At 31.6% G+C, this 27,150-nt stretch overlaps 1 protein-coding gene across 1 annotated transcript; it reads right to left on the bottom strand.

The window, feature by feature from the left end:
* SLC6A14 (solute carrier family 6 member 14) lies at positions 1–26,569 on the bottom strand (the record flags this gene model as incomplete). The annotated part of the gene is made up of 14 exons (XM_081277487.1): positions 1–147; positions 1,579–1,746; positions 4,701–4,810; positions 5,080–5,179; positions 5,838–5,956; positions 7,323–7,448; positions 8,726–8,954; positions 13,559–13,699; positions 15,256–15,388; positions 19,466–19,601; positions 20,527–20,688; positions 22,490–22,621; positions 25,406–25,571; positions 26,522–26,569. The coding sequence occupies 14 exons, from the start codon at positions 26,567–26,569 to the stop codon at positions 1–3; spliced, it is 1,917 nt and encodes a 638-aa protein (XP_081133613.1).
* Positions 26,570–27,150: the final 581 nt, after the last annotated feature.

Genomic DNA, 27,150 nt, shown 5'->3' with positions numbered 1-27,150 from the left:
TCATTCTGGTTTTCTGCTGCCACTAATAGTAGGTATTTCATGGTCAATCTCTTTCTTAGGCTCTACCATGTTTTTATATCTCTCCCCACGATGTTGTTCCAGGTATGGACCCCAGTTAGGAGCTGGTTTGCAGCAGCTTACAATGCGCTGAAATGAGAAAAAAATTCCTGTCTTAGAATATAAGTGTTATAATCTGCAAACAAATATTAAACTATAACTTAATTCTAACATTTTGTTTCTTTGCTAACAAGCAAATATTTTACTATGCTTTAATTTTGACAATATTAAAGTTGCTTGCAAAAATTAAAAAATGAAAAGACAATACTACAGATTAGACTTTATTGCATATATGATTAACTATTTGATCCCATTCCAAAGAAGTAATTTATCAAATAAACTAAAATTAAAATACAATTAAGAACTAAGGTAATCAGGTAACAAGCCAGAAGATAAAAAATGAAATAAGAATCATAGAAAAGTTGGAAAGTGAATCTAAATTCTTAATAATGCAGTCTACTAAGAAGAAATTAAATAAATTGTTATTACTTAATTGTACTGAATATTAAACTATATTTTCATTTATAATTTTTAAGTTTCTATGCTAACAATAATTAAATAGCAAGTTAAAAAGTTAAATACTCAATAATGCAGTCTAAGAAGAAATTACAATCAAATAAATTATTACCTAAGTGTTAATAGAATCATACTAACAATCAAACTAATCAAATATGTAAATGACTTCAGAAGGCATGTGAGCTCATTAGAGTAACAGGTTCACTTACAGTTACCTTCACTGAATTTGCATGATTTCCATCTGGCTTTGAGGTGAGGGTGAAATGAGTATCTAAACTAGTGTATAGTTGCATGTGGTTCAAGAACAAAGGAAAGGAAGTTCCAATGTCAAAATATTGATTTGGATACTTCTAGTAAGAGGATTTACTTAATTTAAGGCTACTTGTCATTGTTCTAGTAAAAATTCATAATCAAATCTACCTGCTAAGCCTGCATGGAGAAAGGATGATTCAAGGTCTACATAGGGTTTGAGATAATTTACCAGGCCTAAACACACTACTAGGATTTGTGTTACAACCAGATGAGGCTTTAAAAGTAAAGATTATGGGGCTGGGTTGTGGCTCAGTGGTAGAGAGCTCACCTAGCATGTGGGAGGCCCTGGGTTCAATCCTCAGCAACACATAAAAATAAATAAAGGAAAAAAAAAAGTAAAGATTATGTATATAAAAAGCAAATGACTTTCTACAATGTACTGAGTTATCCCAAAGATATCACAAGTCATTTGCTTTTTATATTTACCTTAACTGGTATATGTTAAGTATTGTAATAGGTCTTGATGATCCACTAACAAGCAGACAAGACTTCTCACAAGGCGCTTATAGTCTAATACAGGGAGACAATGTAATGTACTAGTAACAGATGATTATATCAAGTATAGAAGTAGTAAGAAAAAATAGTTATTGTTTAATTGCATATAATCTCATATTACTGCCATATAAAGTAAATTAATGTTCATTTTTCTGACAAATAATTTATATAAAGTATTTTACAATTTAATATGCTTACTTGAAAGATGTTTCCTTCAGCCTGAACTATTTTTATGATAGCAACAATTGGAATCCAAATAATGCAGAAAATAATCATACACCAGCCCAGAGCAACTCCCCAGTCAGGGTATGAAATTTCACCATACGTGGGTCTCTGAAATTTCACCAGTGACCATATTAAAATTGCCTGCAAAAACAAAAAATGAAAAGACAATGCTATAGATTAAACTTTATTGCATATATGATTAACCATTTGATCCCCTTCCAAAGAAATAATTTATCAAATAAACTAAAATTAAAATACAATTAAGAACTAAGATAATTAGGTAACAAGCCAGAAGGTAATAATATGAAATGAATAAAATTTCTATTTTTACTTTGAATAAATTCTTCCAAAATTTAATACCACCATAAAAGGTATAAATACTTGTTCCACATATACTCTGGTAAAATACTTGACTAGGACTGAAAGTAAAATAAATTTGAAAATTTTTATTGAGCTTTTAACTCTACTAATTAAAATATTTTTATATTTTTATTTTTAATTGATTCATAAAACATTTAAATATACATATTAATTGAGTTATGTTTTGATACGTGCATATATTGCATAATGTTTAAATCAGGTTAAACTTATTTATATCTTCATATATTATTTCTTTATTGTTAAAACTTTGAAAATCCTTTCTTCTAGCCCTTTGAAACATAAAGTATACTACTATTATCTAAATTCACTCTACCGTGCAATGGCATACCAGAACTTCTTGTTTCTATCTAACCATAACTCAGTACCACTGATCAATATTTCATAATACTGCTCCCCTACACACACGTTTCCTGGTCTCACTGTTCTAGTTTTCAATTTCCGTGAGATCAATTTTTTTTAGATTCCATGTGTGAGTAACATCATGTGATACTTGTCTTTTTGTTCGCAGCTTATTTCACTTAACATAATCTTCAGTTCTATTCACATTGTTGCAAATGATAAGATTTAATTCTTTTTATGGCTAAATAGTATTCCATTGCATATATGCACCACATTTTCTTTATCCATTAATCAGTTAATGTGTACTTAAACTGTTTCCATTTCTTGGGTATTGTGAATAGTTCTGCAATGAATATAAGAGTGCAGATGTCTCTTTGACCTACTGATTTCATTTCCATTAGATATATACACCCAGGAGCAGGACTGTTGGCAAGGATGTAGAGAAAAGGAAACCCATGAGCCCCATTGATAGAAATGTAAATTAGTACAGTCATTATGGAAAAGACTATAGTGGTTCCTCATAAAATCAAAACTAGAACCACCATTTGATGCAGCAATCTCACTACTGGGTATATATCCAAAATGAAATTATAATTTATTTATAATAATATGGTTGTATTCTATGCTATAGCTTGCCAGCATATATTTTAATTCAATGAGAATGTAAAAGTAGACATTAGTGGACATGCTTCTCTTCTTGCTTAGCAATTGCTTCTGTTATTTTTAACTGCAGAAAGCACCCGTTCACCTCAAAACATGGATTTGCACATACACTACGGGTGCATACTTATAAAAGCACACTTTACTTCCAGCCTCTTTCTGGGAAAAAAAAAATCAAGTTTATTTAATATGGCAAAAATCTGAATCATAAAGATTCCATCACTTTAAGGCCCAGTTTTAGAATTTTTTTTAAAAAAACCTACTAGAAATGTTGAGGTATCAAAATTATTTATAGAAATCTGTAAATCAAAATGAAACCCAAAAATTGCCTACTAATTTTCCTAAATTTAGCTGACTTTGTTTTACTAGAAACAATAAGAAAGCAATAGATTATAGAAATCTTTATAAATAGATATGCAAGTATAATTATAGAATTGAGTGGGTATATTCCATTAATTTAATTACAGTACTTCAATGTATTTCACAGTTACCATAATTGTATATAATTACAAGAATATGAATGAAAGACATTGGAGTCTAATACACAAGACTTTATATAAAATAGATGTCAATGTGTATCATTTGATATTTAATATTTTAGCATTTTAAAGTAAATTCAAAAGTTTGACCTGTGTAATCAATGAAAATTAGCTGGTTAGTAGTCTAGTTGGATATCATAAGTTAATAGGGGGCTTATTTTGTTATAGAGATTTTTAAATAACGGGAGTGATATTTAGTGGCTCTTTCAGTCATTCAGCAAGAATATGAAGCATATAAATATTTTAATTTATCACATTCAGTCCCAAACTATTTACTATGTAAACCAATCAATTCATGTTTAAAACATAAAAATACCCACTAAAACAATCAAATATGATATTTCAGATATTAAGCAAATATCTATCAAATTATTTAATGGTCTTTTCTAGGGATGAAGGCAATGAAAACTAAAACACATCTGTGAAGCTTTGCCATCAACCCGAATCTCACCATTACCTCTAGTGCATGGCATTTCTCCATCTCATGAAGTGTTTCCTACTATCCATTTACTTTCCTACACTATTATTTGAAGATTTCATGTCTATATATCATAAAATTAATTAGACACCATTTGCTTTCCCTCAGATTTTAAATAGCACCAATTGTTCAATTTATTAACAATTGTCTCTTGAAATAGGTGAATTTATTTTAGTAATTTCAGATGTAAAATACTTCCCCCCATAAATTAAAAAAATGCACACTGTTATCCAAGTGCTGTCTTAGAAATCAGTATATTTAAACTGAATTTCTTGAAGGCATTATCTGGCCTTTTCTATCTTACTCTTTTCTGTACTTGCAGAGAGGTTGAGAAAATTATTGATGGCTCAGTGTATCTGTTAGGGAATGAGAAATTAATTTGTTTTTATTTATCTTATTGATAGTTTTTATCCTATTGATAATTTTAGGTTATTAATAACTTTTAAGTCCATAGGAATTTCTTTATTTTCTTAAATGGTAAATGTTTCAACCCATGGCCTCAAAAATAATAATGCAAAGGAAATTTAGGAAGCTTTGAGGCACCACTCACAAATACTACAAAATGTGAAAATCAGTCTAAGTTTATCCTAGAAATATTTAAATGTATATATTATTGTATATATTATGTGAATTGTATATATTATATATATTATATAAAATGTATATATTATATAAATTCATGGTATAATATTACTTACAATCAACAAGACAGGTGTAATTAGAAACCAGCAAGCTTTCCACCATAGCCAGAATATCCAGCTCTTTGCTCCAATCATCATTTCTATATCTTCAATGAATCTGTTTCCTCCTACAAAAAAAAAAAAAATGTCAAAGAGTACATTGAGCCCTTACTCAGTGGTTCCTCAATCATTTTTGTCCAACATATTTTTCTACATCTAAACATTTTCCTAACCACAACAATGAAGTATATGCCTGTAAATAATTTTATTTATAATATATTATACTTTACTATTACAATAGTGAAGTTATTAATAGTGTGATTATATATACATAATGAAAGTAATCATCTAAACTATTTTAATAAAACTTTTAAATAATTTTAAAGTCATTATTTACCATAAATCCAGATGATTCCTATTATTTCCAATATAGCTGCAATCAAAATGCCCCATCCGGCACAGAAGTGATCAATCAGATTAACCCAATAAATTCCAGCCTACCAAAAAAAAGCCAGTTACTTCTAATTATTTTTGTGTTTGATGAAGTGTTCAAATTGAATCTATTAATTTTTTTCTTATTTATTTATTTATTGTCTCTTTTTAGTTATAATATATATATATATTTTTTTCTAGTTAGGACCCCATTCTTGTGGATGTACATGATGGTGGGATTCACTGTGTTGTTTTCATATGTGTTCATAGGAAAATTTGACTTTAACATATGCTCCTTAGCTTCACTTCTGCTAAAATATGGAAAAGAATGTTTCAAATACAAACAAAAATGTGGTTTTAACTATCTCAAAAACATTTTTTTCTATATGGAGTTATTGGGAAAAATAAGCATTTAGAAGAGCTGATTGTCAAGATGGTATGTAATATCTATAGGCTCTATAGTAGCTGCCAAGAAACTTACAGTGTATGTTTAAAGTCTATAATCTTGTTATAATCTGTATGAAATTGTCATTATTGGGCCTCTTCCTCTGTAAAATATTAACAAAGTTACAGTGGGAAGATATGGTCTAAAACTTGAAAAACCTTAATCCAAGTAGAACTTAGACTTTTCACTAAACACCATCTTAAATCATTTTTTCATTTAGATTCTGACATTTGTCCCAATTAATACTTTGTCTATGAAAAGAAAAAGCTGTAGTATACCTGAGTCACACAGACGAGACCAAGGAGAAACAAAACCAAGCAGCAACCCAAAGTTATAGGAATCCTCATTTTCTTCATTACTTTGGGAAATAAATCTTGAATTGTTGTTGTAATTGTTTCTTTGGTGGGAAAAATGACATATGTCAACTCAGTAAGGTTAATCACAGAAGTCAACTTCTATTAATCACATTTACAAATATTTGTGAGCTCTACTTATTTTTTTGTCTTGATTTTTTGTTTTGTTTTGTTGGTTTGTTTTTGTTTTTTAATCTTACAGTCCTTTATCTTACAACTCACCACTTGTTGATTCTGATGAAAATAAAAAGCATCTCTATTTGTTATCTGTTTTATAAGGTTTTTTTTTTATTGGTGACAACTGTAAAGTCATTGGGGGGCTAAAGTAGTTTGAAAAAGAGTTATAGAGAAGGAAAATTCTAATGAGAATTTAATCAGGTGCATATTAGAATTAGTTGGCATTGGAGATAAAAAAGATCTTAGATTTAAGAAATAAATGTATCCATTAAATAGGGAATTGGCTAAGAGGAGAAGGATGAGTAAAAGTATTAGGAAATGTATTTGAAATTTACAAGGACTTTAAAAGTCAACTAAAGGAACCTGGATTTTGTCCTATAAAGAGTAAACTATGAAAAATTTATGTAAGAGAATGATATGATGAAAACTATTTCATAATAATTGGTTGTATACCTTAGTGAAAATTCCTTTGTGTAACATGAATAAGGATAGTCATTGCAGCAGTGTGTGTCAGGGGGGAAAAAAAGGAATCCAAATGCCTAACAAAATGGCAACAGATTGTTGATTAAATAGATCTATATGTCTATGTAGCAACATGGATTCAAATACATGTAAAAACCTGTCAGAGTAATATATATATATATATATTACATACACACATATACACATTAACTTGACATTTATGTGAAATATTTAAATGTATATTATTTATGGATATATGTACAATTTATGCAAACATAGACTAAATAACACACAATCCATGGTGATGGTTGCCTCTAGGAAAAAACATGTAAATTATATTAGTAAGAAACATAGGGGAGGGGCTGGGGTTGTGGCTCAGTGGTAGAGCACTTGCCTAGCACATGCAAGGCCCTGGGCTCAATCCTCAGCACCATATAAAAATAAATAAAATAAAGATATTGTGTCCAACTACAACTAAAAAATAAATATTAAAAAAACATAAGGGACATAAAATTCACCTGTAATCATTTGTCTTCTAAAAATTATCTGAAGAAAATATGACATAATATTGTTTGTTCCTTTTCAGTGTCAAATAGATGTGTAGTTTATATTTTCCATACTTAAATTTTAAGTTAAAAAATGATTCAGAGTGGCCGTTAGAAGAATTAACAGCTAAAAGGAGGAATAAGGGTAAGAAAAGGATGTTTTCAAGTAGAGGAAACATGAATAAAATATGAGGGTAATGTTAACACTGGAGGTACTATTACTTACCAATGGAAGCAAACTGAGAATCGAGACCCAAAGTTAAAAGCATGAAGAAAAATAATATGGACCAAAATGGACCACCTGGGAGTTGGGCTAGAGCTTCTGGATAGGCAATGAACGCTAGATCAAAACCTATGAAAAATGTATAGTGTTTTAAATTAGTTGTCAAGAAAATTCACATATTTGGACACTACAAAATTCTCATCTTGATTTGACAATGCAATCCTTGACATAAGTTCTTTACCGACTATCTCACATTCACTTTTTAAAGTGTTTAACTTGGTTGTTGTGCAATATTACATTGTGAACATGGGACATGAATTAAGCTAGCGCCTATTTCTCCCATAAGAAATTCAACTATTTTAATGGTTTTGTTCAACTGATTTCCTTTTAAGATTGATGAAGAGTAACAATTGTCTGTATTGTAGAAACATAGATTATGTCACCTTATCTCAGCTTAAAATTCTAAACGAATTACACTATCTAGAAAGATACACGAATGGAACTTTTAGTCTTTTTCCAAATGTTTACCCAGAATCATTATGAGCAATGCTATTTTAATCAGTTTATGGACACCTGCAAAACTGTATGTGAAACTATAGATTGAATCTTGTTTTCTATTTGCTGCTACATTTAAAGATGCTATTCATTTTGTTCCATTTTTATTATGTGATTGTCAGTTTTAACTATTTTAAGTTTCTCTCACTTTCCAGAGGACTGACTTAGAATTTTAAAAATTAGCTTCTAGTCTAGGATCTATCATGTTCCAAATATTTGACCATCTTCAAGATGTAGATTCCTGTGTATTAGCCCCTTATGAGGAGCTAGATACAAGAAGATCTCCAGGGGCTTTCTCTAGTCCTGAAATTTTGTTATCATTTATCAGTATTTCCATCAAATTATACTAACTATAATAAAATTTTAATAAGGTGGTCTTAAAATTATTCTAAGAATCTCTAGCCAAATAATTAAACATTTTAAAGTTAAGAAGTTCATTAGGCAGATTCCTTTAAAGCTCACACAGCTGTATATTCAGAATAACTGGAATTTCTATATGATATTGATGTGTTTAGAAATTCAGATCTGATGTGTAGTTTGCATAGGGGAATTTGAAATATATTTTCTCTCTCACAATACATGGAATGTGCTTACTATAATTCCTGAAACTTATAATTGTGCAGGAAGTGGTTCATACTAAACAAAATCCAGAAAAGCATTGTGTCTTCTTAAACAATGTTTCTCGTTTACATAAATCATCTAAGAATTATTATATCATTTAAACAAATTGCATTATATGAAATGATAAAGAAAATACAAGATCCTAAATCATTAATGTAAATTGCTATCAACCATATTAGACTGTAAGTGAGCTACATTAATCAAATTTTATAACATATAGCATTACATACCTGATTTTACAACTTGAGAGACTTCCTGTCCAGATATATGAGCCATGTGTCCCAATATAGAAAAAATAGCAAATCCAGCAAACACACTAGTGAGGCAGTTTGTCAAACAAACTACAATGGCATCAGAAAAGCAGTTGTTATTGAACTTATTGTAAGATGACAGAGCAACTAAGCCACCCCAAGCCACTGAAAGGGAGTAAAATATCTGGGTGGCAGCATCTTTCCAAACCTGCAAGAGAAAATTAAATTTTTTAAACATGTGCTCTTAATTTTTCATTTGTATAAAACATTTCATATATATAAATACATATTATAAAACAATGAAATGAATATCAAGTACCCACTACCCAGCTTAATAAAATGTTACTAGTCTCTTAAAGCCTTCTTGTGTCTCATCCTAACTGTATCACCCTTCCTGCAGTGCTGACTGGAGTTTATCATTTCCTGTTCTTAGTGTTTAACTTTTCTTGGTTTTAAACTCATAAAAAATCATATTAATGGATGTAAACTTTACAATTTACTCTTTCATTCAGTAATATTAACTTTTTCCAATATCAAGTTGAGGCATATAAAATTTCAAAATTTTGTAATTCAATAATGAAAGAACACAGGCAAATTCATGTGGCTCAATTAAATACATGTGGCTTTAATCATTTTTTCACTTCTCTACTGCCCCAGTGTATATATCACAATTTATCCTTTTTTTCTGTTGGTGGACATTAGGTTGCTCAATATTTTGTTATTATATAGCTATGAACATTCTTGTACCTGCATCCTTATAATCTAGTTTGGGAAGTGTGATGTCAAAAATTACATGTATTCTTTCTTTTACTAATTCTGCAAATTGCTTTGCAGAATGACTGAATCACTTTGTACTTCCACAGCTCATTTGAGAGTTCACATTCCTCTACATCCTTGCTAGCATTTGGTCAGAATTTTTAATTTGATCCAATCTAGTGGCTGTGAAATAAGAGTTCTGATTATTCTTGTTACATACAAGGGCTAGTGTGGTTTTAAATATTTATTTTCCATATGAATTTTTTCCTATAAAACTTCTGTTCAGTCTTTCTTTTTTGATTGGGTTATATGCCTTATTTGATTTCTAGGAATTCTTTATGTAATTTGATTCTAATCCTTTGTCTATCATATATATTGAATTTTTCTCTCAACTTGTGGCTTTTTTTTTTCACCTCATTGTGTTTTTTGATAAACCATAGTCTTTGTTGTTGATTTAACATAGCTGAAGGTATCCATCTTTGCTTGTATGTGTGGGCCATGATGCCTATTATTTAATAAAATACTGCCCAAGTTTATAAAGATACTATTTATATCTCATTCTGAAAGAAAAAAATTTGCTTATCTATTAAAATTTCAATTCACCCTAATTTTTATTGTGCATATTAACACATGGAATCCCTAGTAATCCTAAGTGGGATATCAACAGTACAAGTATAATAGATATTATCAATCATATATATTCAATATGAATTGTGTATCGGTGTTATAAATTGGATAATCATTCTTTCCCCATTGATCTCCATTGCCACCTCTGCCATATATCAAGTTCCATTTTAATTATGAATCTAATTCTGAAATTAATATTCTATTCCAGTGGTGTATGTCAATACCTATGTACCACTCTATTTTAATAAATACAATGTTATAATATTGTTTCACATCCAATAGGACAATTCCTCTTCACTTTTTCTGTGTTGAGAATTTGATTGGAATTCTATCAACACTACATATCAATTGCAGTCACATTCTATTGACTCTACATATAGAGTAATAATAAAAACACATTCTTAGCATGGCTAGTACTTGCTGACCCCTCATACTTCATTAATCCTACCCCGTTTTCATTCCTCTTTTCACAATTTACCCTTTCTATGTTTTTGTTAAAGGTCATTAATTAATTTTAGAAAATGATTTAGGTTAATCCATTTTAAGATTGAAATGCTTTGATATAGCATTACCCCAAAAGGAAAAAAAAAATAGTTGTGCTGATTTCAAATAATAGAGCTGGTATATATTGAGGCAAAAATGTCTTTTTCATTCTTTAAAAATCAGATTGATGAGTATAACATGGTGACTAAGTGTTCTGTCTCTGGAGTCAGAAAAATGTTTACATCTAATACTTCTCACTCCCTTTGACCTCACTTTATTTAACCTCTTTAAGTATGTTTCTTCATCTGTAAGATAGATTTTAATAATAACAATAATAATAGTAACAATAATATCATCCAAGGAATGACATGAGAAAGAAATGAGATAACACATACAAAGCAACTAATAAGATGCTCAATGATAGCTGCTATTGTTATTGTGAGAAATAAAATAAGTTGATGTTCAGTTTCTTATTTAGAAATTAAAAGTAATAATTTTCCCCTTCAATATTATTTCAACAGAAGGAAAGTTGTTAGGGAGTGAAACATTACTAGGTCTTCAGAATACAGTTTGATGTTTGATTGTAGGAAGTCAGCATGAAGCAAGATGGATGGATAGATATATAATAAGACATAGAAAAATACCTAGAAGTACATGCATAGATCAAGGTTATTTGACTTACATGTAACAAAATCCTGTTAGAAGTAAAATGCCCTTTTATTTATTAGGCTGTTTTCCATCTTAAGAGATAAATAACATGTCTCTGAGCCTCTTTCACTTGATATATTATGTATGCATATGGGAGCTGGAGGTGGCTATAGCAGTTCTGGGATATGTAAGAATGCTACTCTATACCATCATGTTGTCTTCGATTACAAACAAATATGGACAGAAATTCCAAACATAGTTATAACCCCCTTATCAATCAATCTCATACACATACACAAGATTATTAGGGATTATGAAATCTTAATTCAATTTGCACTAACTGTGTACACTTGACTCAATTTGAATCTTTCTGGGTCTTAAATTCATCACCATAAAATGAGGGAGTTAGTAAAATATTCTCTGAAGACCCTTCTAATTATTAATTTGTAAAGTTCTCTATTTTCCTGGAAATTTCAGTAGAATTCATATATTCCAAGAAAAGTTTAAAGTATATACTTATTATCTCATGTTTAGAATATAAATTGTGAGGAATAAAAAAATATCTAAGAAAAACAATTCTCATTGTGAGGAAACCCAAAAGAAGAGTGGGGTTGTGTTGTATTGGGGAGTAGATGGAGTAGAGGAATAAATTGTATCTTTCACAAGGAGCTTTATGTAGAGGTCTGATTTTTTAAATAAAGACATTGAAGCACAGAACAATATAAAATAGTCATGTATGTTTTTCAGGAAAGTTTCAAGGAAGTACAAAGACAAGATGTCTGAAGCTTATTAAAGCCACTTAAAGATATCAAAGAGGCTTTTCCACTTTGCTCAAAGTAATGAAGTTTAAGAAAATGGGGGGTCTATTTCTTAGGGAAAATGTTGCAACTATAATAACATAACATCAATAGTTGAAATAATTGGATATTAGTTCTTAGTTATATGAGTTTACCATTTCTAAAATGCATTAACTTGTTTTATCTTGTTTAATAACCTAACAGAGAGAAGGTGATGAATCCCAACTACCGTTTTATTTGTTTCTTATTCACCACCGAAAATGGTCTTTGAGTTGGGAAGAGATTAACAAACAAGGTTAAAAGAGTGAGGCCCAAGATAAATGAAGAAATGCATTAAGATGGCCTGTGGACACATCAGAATACATTAACCTCCAAGACTAAAAATAATAAAATATCATAGTTCCAACATAATTTAGAGTTATTGTGGTTCATCATTGAGTGAAAATTATTGAGCACAATAAAAGAACCAAAGACCAGAGATTGGCATTTCATATTTCAAAAAGGTAAATGACAGGTTTCAATGACTAAAATCTAATGACTTGACATTACTTACCAGAAATATCCTACAACAATTAATTAAATATAATCTGATTCCATTTTTAAAATGGCTGGAAATTAGCATGATTTCCACAAAGAATACCATAGTAATCTAAAAGTAATATCCATTTTGGTCAATACTCATGTGGCAGATATTAATATATTGTTTCTTGACTTTAACATAAGATTGTGAATTTTTAGCTGACCAGAAGCTTAATATGTGACAAGTATGTGATGCAACTACTAAGAGAGTAAAAGCCTTCTTAGGCTGTATCAACTGAATAGATGTATTATTGTCAACATTCTCTGTAGTTAAAATTGTGAAAGATTTTTATGTACCCACGACACACAGCCATTATCTGGAGATAGACTAAGTTTAAAGGGTATTACCCAGTTCATATTCTTGGCACATGTTTACATTTTTGGAATAAATTTTAGTTAGAGAATGCTTAATCCATGTCAAATTAAAACACATTAATCCATATGTTTTAATTTTTAATCCACTAGGCAAAATTTGATCTTGCTTTTGGAATATTAACTTATGAATACAAATAAAAAGAAAAATTAAAAATGCATACTAGACCATTAAACTTTCAACAGTGATCTTTAAAGCTACTATGAATTTATCCAATAAATCACATAGTACTAATCATCATTTGCAAGTATTTATGCATAAAATATTTTCACATTAATAAACACCAAACCCTGTTGGTCAAGCAAAATCATTTACATGAATAAAAGGATTGTTTAAATTCTATTGTTAAAAATTATGTTCTTAAATCCAATAAGATAATTAAGATCATGTTACATAAGTTAATCAGAAACTCTAGTGGACAGAAACTCAAATATATTTAACTGAATATTCTTTTACAAAGCACAATGACACTCATGCAACCAAAGAGTTTTGGTATATGATTTTAAGATTTACCTCCTCAGATAACATTAAATTCAAATTAAGTCTTACCTCTGCTTCACTGAGTTTTGTAAAATTTGATTGTTCTCCAATATAGTATGAAATGCCTTTTGATGCACCCTCTAGAGTTGCACCTCGTATTAACAGAATGAGTAAGACCACATAGGGAAAAAGAGCTGTAAAATATACCACCTACCAAAAAGATAACAAAATCCAATGTTATTTTTAAAGCACAGTATTTAACTGTATATAGGTAAAATTATTAGATGGATGAGATTAGTAAAATAAAGTACTGGAGATTTTATAAAGTTATTAATAAAGGTACTGATAATACCAGTACCAAAGTTGGCATAATTTCCTATTTCTATTCTCACTTTCAAATCATCCATTTCAAAAAAACACTTTGATGTTGAAGCAGTATTTCCTAGGCTCATGTTGTAAATTAACAGTACATTAGCAGTGATAACTTGTGATCTATTTGGAATGTTTTCCTAAATATATATTTATAAATGTCTAAGAGGACTGAATGTTTCCTTTCAAGAAAATTATTGAGGTGAGAAGGGAAATGATTTTAAAAAATCTACAATAATTAGTACATATTCAGCTCCTAATAAGAAGGAAAATATCTTATAGATATCCAAATCTCTTAAATAATTTATTAAAGTGAATAGTGAACACTTGTTACTTAAAGCTACCATTCAGAGAGTTTGATAGCATACAAATACACTGCTTCTGTCCTAAATAACATATGGTTCCAGATGAACAGATTTTGCCTTTAAGGCTGGCTTTTCATTAATGTGGATGATTTCTTTGATCCATAGATGTCCCATGTTTGATAATATGCCCAAAGAGATTATTTAAATAAGTCATCCAGAGACCAATAAAAATTAATTGCCAGGATAAATGGCCTGTAATGGACTCTTCCAATATTAACATCAAAAAGGAAGCAAGGGCTTAAAAAATGTGCAATTAGAACATGTCAGAAAGTTTCCACTGTTTTTGTGATGTTCACAGTATTTTTTGTGATGTAACTGCATGTCTCATTATGACTTAACATTAGTTGAATTTGCTGGATAATGTACTAGGAATACAAAGATAGTGTCCACAGTTATCTTGTCTTCTACCTTTAAGAAAATTTCAATCTAATAATTAAAGAAACATTCCCTTTTCTGGGTACCATGTAACTGTTCACAGAGAAAATTTCACAGTGTTCTTTTAAATTGCCATTGTGCCCTCTGAGAAAGTCTTTTAAAAAATAAAACAATGAAGAGGGAAAATGTAACAATGTTTTTCAGAAGAGACCTTTCACTGAGAGAGAAGATTCTGAGTCAATATTGGAAAACTTTCATTTAGAAGAATAATTTCATGGTATTTTTTCTATTTCTTTCCAACAAGGAAGTCTTGGTACTATTACTCCACATGGATCTAGACTTGTCAAACCAAAAATTACGACACTATATAATTCCACTCAAGATGCTTATTTATATGGTAGGTCAGAAAACAGAAAAAAAAAATACTCTCAAGCTTCACAATTCTGTAGCAGCACAATTTTAGCATTACTTTTTGTTCATTTTAACAATAGCAATGATCCTATGTATTTACTTAAAACTAAAATCCCTACTTAGAAAACTTTCACATGCTCATATGTCTCCATTGTAGAAAATATGCATCTGATAATTGCTTGAGTTTGAACTTCAATGAAATTGGAAAGCAGCTACCATCACTAATTAATGTGTTTCCCAAATTACCTTGCCAGAAGACTTGATTCCTTTAAATAATGCTGCTCCAACTATTATCCAAGCCAGAAGAAGGCAAAGTGCTAAATACCACACAATTTCTCCAGTTTCTTCCATTCCACTGGACCGTTGAAGTGCCACTTTACTGAAACACATAAGCCCTTTTATGAACACAGAATAATTTGTCTTAAAATATTGAATTTTTAAAAATAGTTCATCTAAAGGAAGCTTCATGTGTATTGTAGTTTATTAATACATCCATGTCCTGTGAGCCTTTCATTGACAGATTCTATTGTATAATTCAAATTTCTTTATGTAAAGAAATTAACCTTATATGCCTTCATTTGACTCAATACAATATTTTTCAAATTAAAATGATGAAGAAAATAGCTAAAATTGTATCAAATATTTCCTTATTCCATATTGTAGATATTATTAAACTCAAATGGCTGCTTTATTCATGTTTTTCAAAAACATTTGGCAAAATTCTATGATTTTCCACAGCAACATGTATGGATCTAGAATTTTAATTCTTAGCTGGCTGATTGAGAGCATTCAACATCAAAATTTTAAAAATTCATATTTTAAAAAACAGTCTATAGGTTCCTCAAAAAATAAAATAAACAATAAAAATATCATCTAGTTCGGAAATCCTGCTAGTGTATGTATATGCAAAGGACTTTGAATCAGCATAAACCTGCACTATTATATTTATTAAAGTATTATTCACAATAGTCAAGAAATGGAAATAACCTAAGTGTCCATGAACTGATGAATAGATAAAGAAAATGTGGTATATATATACATAATGGAATAGTATTAATTAAAAAGGATGAAATTCTGTCATAACAACATGGAAGAACTGGAGGTCATTATGTTAGTGAAATGAATCAGGCAAAGAAAGACAGGTATTGCATGATTTTACTCATATATGGTATCTAAAAAAGTTGATCTCATAGAGCTACCAGAGACTGGGGGGAGTAGGGTAGGGGAAGATGATCACTGGTTACTAAGTTATAGTTAGGAGATGATCAATGGTTACTAAAATGATCAATGGTTACTAAGTTATAGTTAGGAGAAAGAAGTTCTGGTGTGTTATAGCAGAGTAAAATAACTATAGCTAACAATAATGTATTATATATCAAAAAGCTAGAAGGAAAGACTTTGAATGTTTTTATCATTATCATAAAGAAATGAAAACTGATAAAACACTTGGGAGTTCATCTAACCAAGGAGGTAAAAGTGTATGATGAAAATTATGGAATTCTGAAGGAAGAAACTGAATAAGATATTAGAAGATGGAAAGATCTCCCATGTTCTTAAATTGGCAGAATTAATATTGTCAAAATGGCCATACTACCCAAAGTGCTATATGAATTTAATGCAATTCCTATTAAAGTCCCAATGACATTCTTCACAAACTAGAAAAAGAGAAGTTCTAAAATTCATTTGGAAGAATAGGAAACCCAGAACAGCCAAAGCAATAGTGACCAAGAAAAGTGATGCAGTAGGCATCATAATACCTGATCTCAAATTATACAATAGAGCTATAGTAATAAAAAAAAAACCAACATGGTATTGGCATCAAAATAGATGTAAAGACCAATGGAACAGAATAGAAGGCACATAGACAAACCCACATACTTAACAGTCATCTGATACTTGACAAAGGTGCCATAAATAAATTTTGGAGAAAGGACAAACTGGATAGCTATAGGAAGAAAAATGAAACTAAACTTCTCTCATCCTGCACAAAAGTCAAATCAAAATAGACCAAGTACTTTGGAATTAGACCAGAAACATTGCAACTTCTAGAAGAAAACATAGGGCCAACACTACAACCCAAGAAATAAAATCAAGAATCAGTAAGTGGCATGCCATCAAATTAAAAGCTTTTGCACAGCAAAGGAAACAAGAATGTGAATAGAGAGATTACAGAATGGGATAAAATCTTTGCCAGCTGCTTCTCTGAGGATTAATATTGAGAATATATAAAGAATTCAACAATTTTAACACTGAAAAAAATCAATAAATTGGCAAATGAACTAAAAAAATTCTCAAAAGAAGAAACACAAATGACCAACAAATAAATGAAACAATGTTCAACATCTCTAGCAATCAGGGAAATGCAAATCAAAACAACACTAAGACTTCACCACATTCTCGTCAGAATGGCAATTAAGAACACAAATAACAGCACAATTCACAGTAGCTAAACTGTAGAACCAGTCTTGATGCCCTTCAGTAGATGAATGGATAAAAAATATTACTCAACATTAAAAGATAATAAAATCATGGTATTTCCAAGTAAATGGAGGGAGCTGGAAAATATAATGCTAAGTGAAATTAGCCAATTCCCAAAAAAACAAATGCTGAATGATTTCTCTGATTTAAGGATGCTGATTCATAATATGATGCGGGGGGGGGGGCGGGAAGGAGGAGGGGAGGATTAAATGAACACCAAATAGGGCAAAGGGGAAAAGGGAAGGGAGGGGGCATAGAAGTAGGAAAGACAGGTGGAATGTGATGGTCATCAATACCCTAAGTACATGTATGAAGACATGAAGGATGTGACTCTACTTTGTGTACAACAAAGATATGAAAAATTGTGCTCTATATATTTAATATGAATTGTAATGCATTCTGTTGTCATAATTAACAAATTAAAATTTTAAATTTTTAAAAATAATAAAAAGTACACAAATAATAATAAATGCTTATGGGGGGAAGGTATACTGATACATTGTTGGTAGGACTGCAAACTAGTATAACCACTCAGAAAAGCAGTATGGATATTTTTCAAAACACTAAGAATGCAATTACCATGTGACACAGGTATAGTACTCTTTGGTATTTTCCCAAAAGAACTAAAATCAGTATATTGTCTCAATACAGCCATATCAGTGTTTATAACAACATTGCTCACAATAGCTAAATTATAGAAACAACTCAGGTATCCATCAATAGATGAATGGATTAAGAAATTTTGGTGTATACATACACAATGGAGTTTTACTCAGCCATAAAGAAGAATGAAATTAAGGCATTTGCTTATAAATGGATGGAAATGGAGAACATCATGCTAAATAAAATAAGCCAACATAGAAAATCAAAAGTCAAATGTTTTCTCACATGTGCAAGCCAGAGTAAAATAAAGGAGAGAAGTATGAGAAGATTGGATATTACAAAGATATAAGGAAGGTCAGTAATATACAAGAAGGAGATGTAGAGGGAGAGAGGAGGGATGGGAAAGGGGAAGAAATGTGTAATGAATTCTTAAAATATCATGTCATGTGCATATATAAATATACCACAGGTAATTTCTCTTTATGTATAAGTAGAACCAAGCAATCAAAAATTTAAAAAAAGAGGAGTGAAAGGAAGACCAGTAGAGGAAGGAGAATGGAGTGGGATTGGGGGGAGGGTTGGAAGAGAAAAGGGGAGGATCCTGACCTGAAATAGAATTCAGTGCATATATAATTTTTTTCAGGATAAACCCAACTACTATGTATAACTATAATGCTCTAATAAAAAATGATAACTGAAGAGTTAGTTGTGTTTAACTTGATTTAAACATTATACAATGTATAAATGTATTGAAATATCACATGGTAGCTCATTAACGGGCACAATTTATGTTTTTTCTGAATCAGTTTAAAAAATTAAAATACAAAAAATCATATAGAGCATTTTCATGTGGATGAGGAAGAACTCATTCAGCAGTAGTCAAGGATGCAAGATAAGGGTAATGGATCAGTATAAGGAGAATTGATTTAAAGTTAATAAAGTAAATATAACCCCAAATATCTAATCTTACAATACAGTTGCAACTGTAAAAGCCAAATAATTAGGAATTGCAGCTTTAAAAAAGCAATTTTGCTCCCAATATTACCTATCATTCAAATGTGCATTATTAGAACTTGCAAACTTATAATTAAAAAATCGACTATTTTTTTCTAGTAAATAAAAAATAGATCATTAGTGTCGTGCCCACTGAATAACTCATTTATATGAGAAACATGGTTAACTCTGAGCTAATTTTGCAAATAACTACTATTCACCTAGGATAGGTAAACATGTAAACATTTAAATCAAATGAAATATGCTGGTTCCCCTTTTGTATATTTATATGAGTTAAAGAAGGGACTGATCAACAGTCCATTTTTGTTTATAAACATTTTAATAACCTCTGTTTAAGAAGTAAATCCTCTAATATACTTACTTCCAGTATTGTTCACTGGGAAGCTGCCCTGGCTGATAAACTTCACTGCCATTGATGCAGGTAAAATTGTTGGCATGTATCCAGCTCATATTCACTTGCATCTCTGTACCATGTATACTCACATTACAGTGAGTTACTAAAAATTATTAAAAAAAGAAATACAGACACAGATGTGAATTGAGCTTTTGAAGAGTACTTTTCCTGGAAAAAAAGTTACTGATAAATATTTAAGTTACTGACTAAATTGTTAACTTGGTGAAGGTAGAATAAAACATTCTACAAGTAGAAGGAATCATGTACATGCAGCATCTTAAATCTTCTCTACTCGTAAGCTTAGAGTGAATATAGTACTATTTGCCTCTTTAAACCATGATAGTATTTGTACTATTAACAGTTATAGAGTAACTATAATTGTTTTCATTGAGATTTAGTGCTCTAAAAACTTTTAATAGGTGGACTTATCTATCTAAACTATGTAGATAAAATTGATGCATTCAAATTTCTCAAAAGCAACAAATCTTTATAACTTTAAGCTCTGGTGTATATAGGTAATCACAATGGTAATAGCCTACAACATTGATGCTACTTATCCCAAAGATTACCATCATATCAACATGGACAAAACCCACTGTTTCCTGAAACACACATTATGGATAGCAATTCTCTACCAGTTTCCCATTTCCTTGCTTCTCTTCTGCCCAGGACTTAAGCCTGTAAGAAGTACTCAGAGGCCTGGTTTAGCCTTCCTTCCTGCCCTCAAATATTAACATGTTAACTAGTTTTCAGATCATACATGCTATATTCTGTTTTAACCAATGACTTATAGCCTACTTAAAATTGGACCTAAATTGATGCTACTTATCCCAACAATTAATCACACCTATTATTCCCTGAAAAACATACTGCTACTATTATGGATAGCATTTTTTTCTCTTCATTAATTTCTAGTTTTCTTACTTCTCTCCTACCCAGGAGGATTTAATCCTTCAAGCTTATTTAGAAGATATAAAAGAATGATGTGGAGATGATAATATTTTAAAAATTAAATCAGTGAAATTTACCTATAGGTGTTCTGCTACAGTTACTGTCTGACCAAGAAGAACAATTTTTCCATGGTAGTTCACTTTGAAAAGAAGCAAACATGTAGTAAAGACTATAACCAATTATGACATTGTAATAAATCGTCACAAAAATAGATATCAGGACCATTGTAATTCCCACACCTGGAAAAGATAGAAATTAAACAAACTTAAGTGAAATTTATTGTACTAACTCATAAAAAGAAGCTGCATCTTAATTTCCACAAAATCTATTTTAAATTAAAAAACTGTTTCAAATAACTCTTTTTCATCTTTTGCAGGGGGTGGGTTAGAAGAGGTCAGGGATGGAGAATGTAATACTGAGTAGTTTTATTCCAAAATTTAAAGCTATTTCAATGATTGGTTTTATGAGACAGTTTTTCAGTTGATTAGAAAAGGCATTAAGGTCAAGGGAAGAAGACCTGTATTAAGCCTTCAAATTTACATAAAGCCTATGTTTATTACTCTTCCTCATTAAGTCTATGAATTCTTATCAGAGTGGACAGTGTGGGCATTAAAAACATTCAAAGTCCATGAGCTGGGGCTGTGGCTTAGCACTAGCACACTTGCCTAGCATGTGTGAGGCACTAGGTTTGATTCTCAGTAGCACATATAAATAAATAAAATAAAGTTCTATCAACAACCAAAAAAACTATTTTTTTAAAAAATCCTGGCTTAAAACCTTAAAAAAAAACATTCAAAGCCCATATTCTATTGACACATTGACCAATATTTACATCTTCATCTATAAACCAACATTTTGACAGGCAGAAAATGAAGCCTTTGAATTAATGTTCTGAAGGGACATAGTACAGTATTTCTACAAGTACACATAAAATAAATTGTATAATTCAGTGAAATTTGAACTTAAACCTGCAAAATTTCTTTAACTCAGTAGTTTCTAAATGCAGTTTAGCATACTGAATGTAACTCCAATGCTTAAGACTAGCGTTTGAAGTAGCTTTTCTAGTCTTCCAGCACAATTTCTATTCACCTCACCATAAATTTATTTTTGATGTCCCTTTGAGCTTTTTGCAAATATTTTTCAGCAGATAGCAAATACTAACATGATATTTAATCTTCAGAGAGAAAGGCAGTTTGATATTTAATAACAATAAAGGCATTTTCAGCTTTACTAGTATCCTATTCTATTAGGAGCATCCAAGAAAAAAATAGTGACCTGCCCTACAAGTTTTCTGAAAGAGGCTTTGTAAAAGATGTGCAAAGACAGTGAGACAAAGACTGCATATGAAGTATTTTAAAAGCCAGAGCTGTTAAGTAAGTGTACAACAAGATGTGCCAAAAGAATTCAAAAGGTGAAAATAGAAAATAGTGGCATCTTTACAACCATCTCTACTGTCCCTTATAACCCTCCCCATATTTGCAGCCACACTAAACACAAACAAAAAAAACCATTTCATTCATTTTATTCTTAAATTCCACTGTTGCACACTATACAGAAAAATAGCAATGTGTGCTTCTTGAGTTCTTTTGGCGGGATTTTATTTTTTGTACTTTTTATTTTTTCAATTGACAGATAAAATTGTATGTACTTTTCATGATGTTTGAAGTATATGTACAATGTGGAATGGTCAAATCTAGCTAATTAACAAATACATTACATACATAGTTGCCATTTAATTGGTGAGAACACTTAATCTCTAGTTTATCTTTGAGAGTATACTATTGGCATCAATTATAGTCACCATGCTATGACTTCTAAAATTACAGAGTTGTAGATTATAGATGTCTTGAACTTATTTCTCCTAACTCTACCAATACATCTTTTCATCTATTTCCCAACCTCTAGTAACCACCATTCTGTTCTCACATTCTATGAGATCAAACATGTCCAAATTTTAACACTTTTTCTCCCACATAGTGAATGCAGCTATACATACACATTGACTAATAAGCATGATGCTGAAAATGTTTTCAAACCTACCTTGAAACAATGGCAAAATCCTCCAAACTGAAACTGGACCTAAACTAACAAATTGTCCCAATGAACACTCTAGGAAGAACAAAGGTAAACCAGCCAATGCCAGCATAATTGCATAAGGTATCAAGAAGGCACCTAGAAAAGGCAAAAAAGAACAAAAATGCTATTACATTTCAAAATCTTCATGGCACTTTGACAACCAGCATAACATTTTAAGTGTCCTGATACAGTAGAATCAATGTGTTCCAGGTGTTGGTCTCAAATTTACTACTTTCTATGATTCTCTAAACCTTGGATTTCTCATCTATGAAATGGTCATGCTAGTATTACCTAATGAAGTGGTTACAATTATTAAAAATAATAGTCTATAAATGTAAACTAGATGAGTTGAATGAACACAGGTATGGAGCCAGAGGAACTTAGGTTAAAATGCTGCCTCTATCACTTGTTAGTTATGTGACCTGGGACAGTTTATCTAACCTACGAACCCTGTGCACCTCATAAAAGTGGAGAGCAATACCAACTCAACAATTTTGGGTAAGGGTTCAAATACTGGGCCTATATAAAAACAGTTGAAAACATGACAGGCATATAAATCACCAATTTTTAATACAGGGTACAAATGCTAAATGTGGTTCAGAGTGGAAGTTATTATGATTAAGTTCATTATTCTCAAAATAGCCATGAGGCTCTTTACTCAATAAGAAATTTGTTGGTTTCGAGAGAATAATCTAAACTGAATAGTTAACTTTCAATTTCAGAGAAATTAATTCTTCCATATTAAATTATCCAGCCCTTCTGCCCCACCCCAACCCCTTTTAAAACTTTTTAATAGTTTGTTTTCTTTCTGTCTGTTTTTGGGCATAATATTGTTCATTAAAACCTTTACCAGATTTTAAATTGAAGCAGAGACAGAATATTAAACTTATTAGTCAAATATTCTGAATGTCTTGGCAAAGTTTAATAAAAGCAATGTGAATAAAAATAGGATTAGATACATTTCATTTACTCATGTCTATAGTTTTTCCTCAAGTATTTTCCTCAACATATAATTCATAGTTATGATGTTACATCATAACTATGTATTATATGTTTTCCAGCCCTTAAAATAGAGTCTATGTAAAATGAGACAATCAAGTACAGACTCATATTTAAGTGGCTTTACTTTAATGCTAACCCTGGAAGACATAGTGAAGAATGTTTGAATAGATGTTGCAATGGGTATACCATCACTAATATGACTAACAGAATTTTAAGTCCTACCAAAGATAAATATGAAGAAAAAAAATTACTGATTACCTACAATAATAAAGTTTTACTAGCCTTGTGTGGACAGATATTTTTTAAAAGTGATTATTTTCCTTAGTTTTACATATGACTTTTCACCTATTATTGTATTTCATGACCAATGATGACTATGATTGATAAGTTGTTAACATAGTGGCCACATACTATTAATACTACTGGTCTAGATCTTAAGATAACATGACACTTTCTCTTTCATAAACTGTTAAAAAGAATCTGCAGATTAAAACGTTCCAGATTTACAGTAGTTTTCCAAACCTGTCCATATTTCTTAAACCTGATCAATTAACATTTAACAAATTCGAATTTCATGTTACATTTCTACCCTTGAGTGAAGAAAAAGAAGGAATTGAAAGAGCCTAGATCATCTATGACCCAAATGATATCTTAAAAACTGAGAGTCAATAGGGCATATCAACTTTTAAAGGAAATGGTAAAAAAAAAAAAAAAAGATAAACGCATATGCTAAATAATACTATTTTGTTTTGGCAATATTTTAAAATTCTCAATTACAACTAGTTTATGCAATTCCTAGAAATTAATGGCAATTGTTCAGTGTATGTGTGCTGTCAAATCAAAGGGAATTTCTTATTCAAATCGGTGAGGTCAAGAAGCTCAAAAGGAGCCTAATGCTTCTCTTCACCACACTGGACGTTAGGACATAAGACACCAAAAGGACTGGGATTTCTGACTCATTTGCCAACTCTTACATCAAACCCACTACTGAATGACCTAAGTCCTATATAGAGGATTTTATGCTACACTTAAAGTGTTTAGTAAAGATCTGCTTTCTTAAGTATCTGAAAGAGAGTGTGAACATTTTAATTCATCAAATTAGCAAGAAATGGAACATTGAAATATCACAAAAAATCTTATTGTACCAAGGAAAAATAATTATAGTGGCACACATTCACTGGTACCCAGTTATGAAATATGATGGCATGTCACCTCTACTATTTCAACATTACTAAAGAATTGTGCAATTCATTTTATTTCCCTTTGCATGTCACCTCAGTTATTTTTTCTTCTAATTGATCCTACTTTAATGATGTTGCAAGAATAAAACATATAGCCTTGAACTAAACTCTGTTGCATCTTAGAAGGATCTCCTACATAGTCAATCCAATTTGGAATATGTATAACCAAAGATTGCAATTTAAAAATACTAAACCTTTAATTACATTTATCATCTCTTTCCACAGTTAAAATAACAAAATGTAATGCCTTGTTTTAGTTAAGCAAACAATTCATTTGAGTCTCATAATAGAACTATATGTCCCTTTTTTGTTTGATTTAGCTATAAATAAATTAACAACTTGAATTTGAACAGATTTTTCACAGGAAGATGTACACATTTTTTAAAGTCCTAGTTGAAGATTATATGGGAACTTAAATCAGAAGTTCAGAAATGAGAGAAAACTTATCAAGTTTATATTTGAGAATATTTTGAAACAAGATTCCTAATTTGAGCCAGTAAACTCACAGTCTAATAATACAGGTAGCATGTTTTTCATCCTTCCACTAACTGAAACTATTGTATACCTTTATTAGCTCTTAAAGTGTCCTCAGAGGCACCCCAATTGTAACTGGAGGAAAAAGAGGAAGAAAAAATACCTCCACCATTGTTGTAGGTTAGGTATGGGAATCTCCACACATTTCCCAGTCCCACTGCATATCCAACCATAGATAGAAGATAATCTGATTTTTTGGACCAGTTCCCACGGTCCTGATTCTCATCATTTTCACCAACATGGAAATTCTCAGATGAAGCCGTCACCTTCTGAGGAAGGAAAAAAATATCTTTCTACCATTACAAATTCCACAGAAGCATAATTTCAAAAATCTATAGAGTTACAGAAATGGAGGAAAAGAAAGAACAAACCCTGTGTACATCCTATCCAAGGGAAATTCTTTCCAAAATAGGAGAGATTTCTGCTGGTAGCTGCATTTACTCAACATTTTCTCCCTCGAGAAAAAAAGTCTATAGGTAGATATTTCTACTACTCCTTCAGCTTAAATCATCCAAAGTTTAGTGAAAAGGTTAAATGTCATGCCAGCATAAAAGGCAAACAGAAGAGGACAAAACAGGTTTCAAGTACAAAAGTCTTAAGAATGAATTAGGAAAAGTTAATGTTCTTCAGATTGTAGCAGATCTTTGAGAAGGAGGATCAAATGTAGTTTCTACTGGAAAAAAAAAAAAACAATTCACATACTCCCTTTCTTATGTGCTGACCATTTTGGAAGTTTGGAGTTGAGGGCAGTTTAACCTCTCTTCCCTGTCTTGGAGCATAAAATCAAAAAGCCACAGAATAATATGCAGAGACAATTTTCCTATCCCACCAGGTGGAGCAACTCTCTCTGGAAGGAGAGGGGTTCTCTCTCAACCTATTAAGTGCTCTGGGGTATCAAGGTTTCTTAGGTCAGATAAGGACAGTGCACTTTCACATTACCCTCCAGCATATGGGCACAGTTTAGAGACGGACAGAGAACAGGATTTCATAGACACTTCCCAGGCTGAGGTAATTCTAAGTCTCCTAGCTGTCTAAATAAGAACTGTTCTCTTGTTCCTCAACTCTATGGGGCTATCTCAGGCACACCTGAAGATAATTGAACAGAAATGAAGAGAACAAGGAGCAGCCACAGAAGGCAAAACCTGAGCCTAACTAACCCTCCCTCTTAAGTTTTCCCTTCCCAGGCCCTCCACACCTCCAGCAGCTCCCAGACCCCTACCTCCTTCACCCTGCACTTGAAGAAGCTGGGGCACTTCAATTTGTCCATGGTTCATTCAGTCCCTCGGCTTGCTCCGCCTTGCCTCTTCTCACAGTCGGGCTGAGCTTGACTGGTAGCAGGTGCACACTCCCCCGTTCCTACCTGCCAGAGTGAGCCACCTTGCCCAGGGGTGGGACCATTTATGGAGGGAAGCTCTCCCTTCCCCCTCCCAGGCTTCCAGTCGTGTCAATTACCGGAAGGGACCTAAGTGAGGCTCAGGTTTTTCCCCAGGTAATCCTGCATGTAGCAATTCCCTGCCCCGGCCCCAGGAAAGGGCTGGGCTGTGAGCGAACAAGCAGAGCTGCCTGAGCTAGGATGACTGACAGCCTTTGACTCAGAGCTGTGCAGGTGCCTTAGCAATCTTGCCTCCTTTCCTGGATTCCTTGCTTCCTCCTAACCTCGCCTCTCAGTCTGGTCTCTGTCCTGGGGCCAAGTGCTGATCTACCCTGATTCTGGAAGATGGGAGAGACACAGTCTGTGGGGCCAATTCTGTTCCTCAAGATTCCCCTAAACAGACCATACCGCCCTGGGCCCTCAGATTTCCCAAATATTTGCCCCTCATTAGAAAGCTTTTCATCCCCTGGGGCAGA

The sequence above is a fragment of the Spermophilus citellus genome (assembly GCF_964194105.1).
Source record: "Spermophilus citellus genome assembly, chromosome: X".
Classification (NCBI taxonomy): domain Eukaryota; kingdom Metazoa; phylum Chordata; class Mammalia; order Rodentia; family Sciuridae; genus Spermophilus; species Spermophilus citellus.
This window is presented reverse-complemented; position numbering and strand designations above follow the sequence as displayed.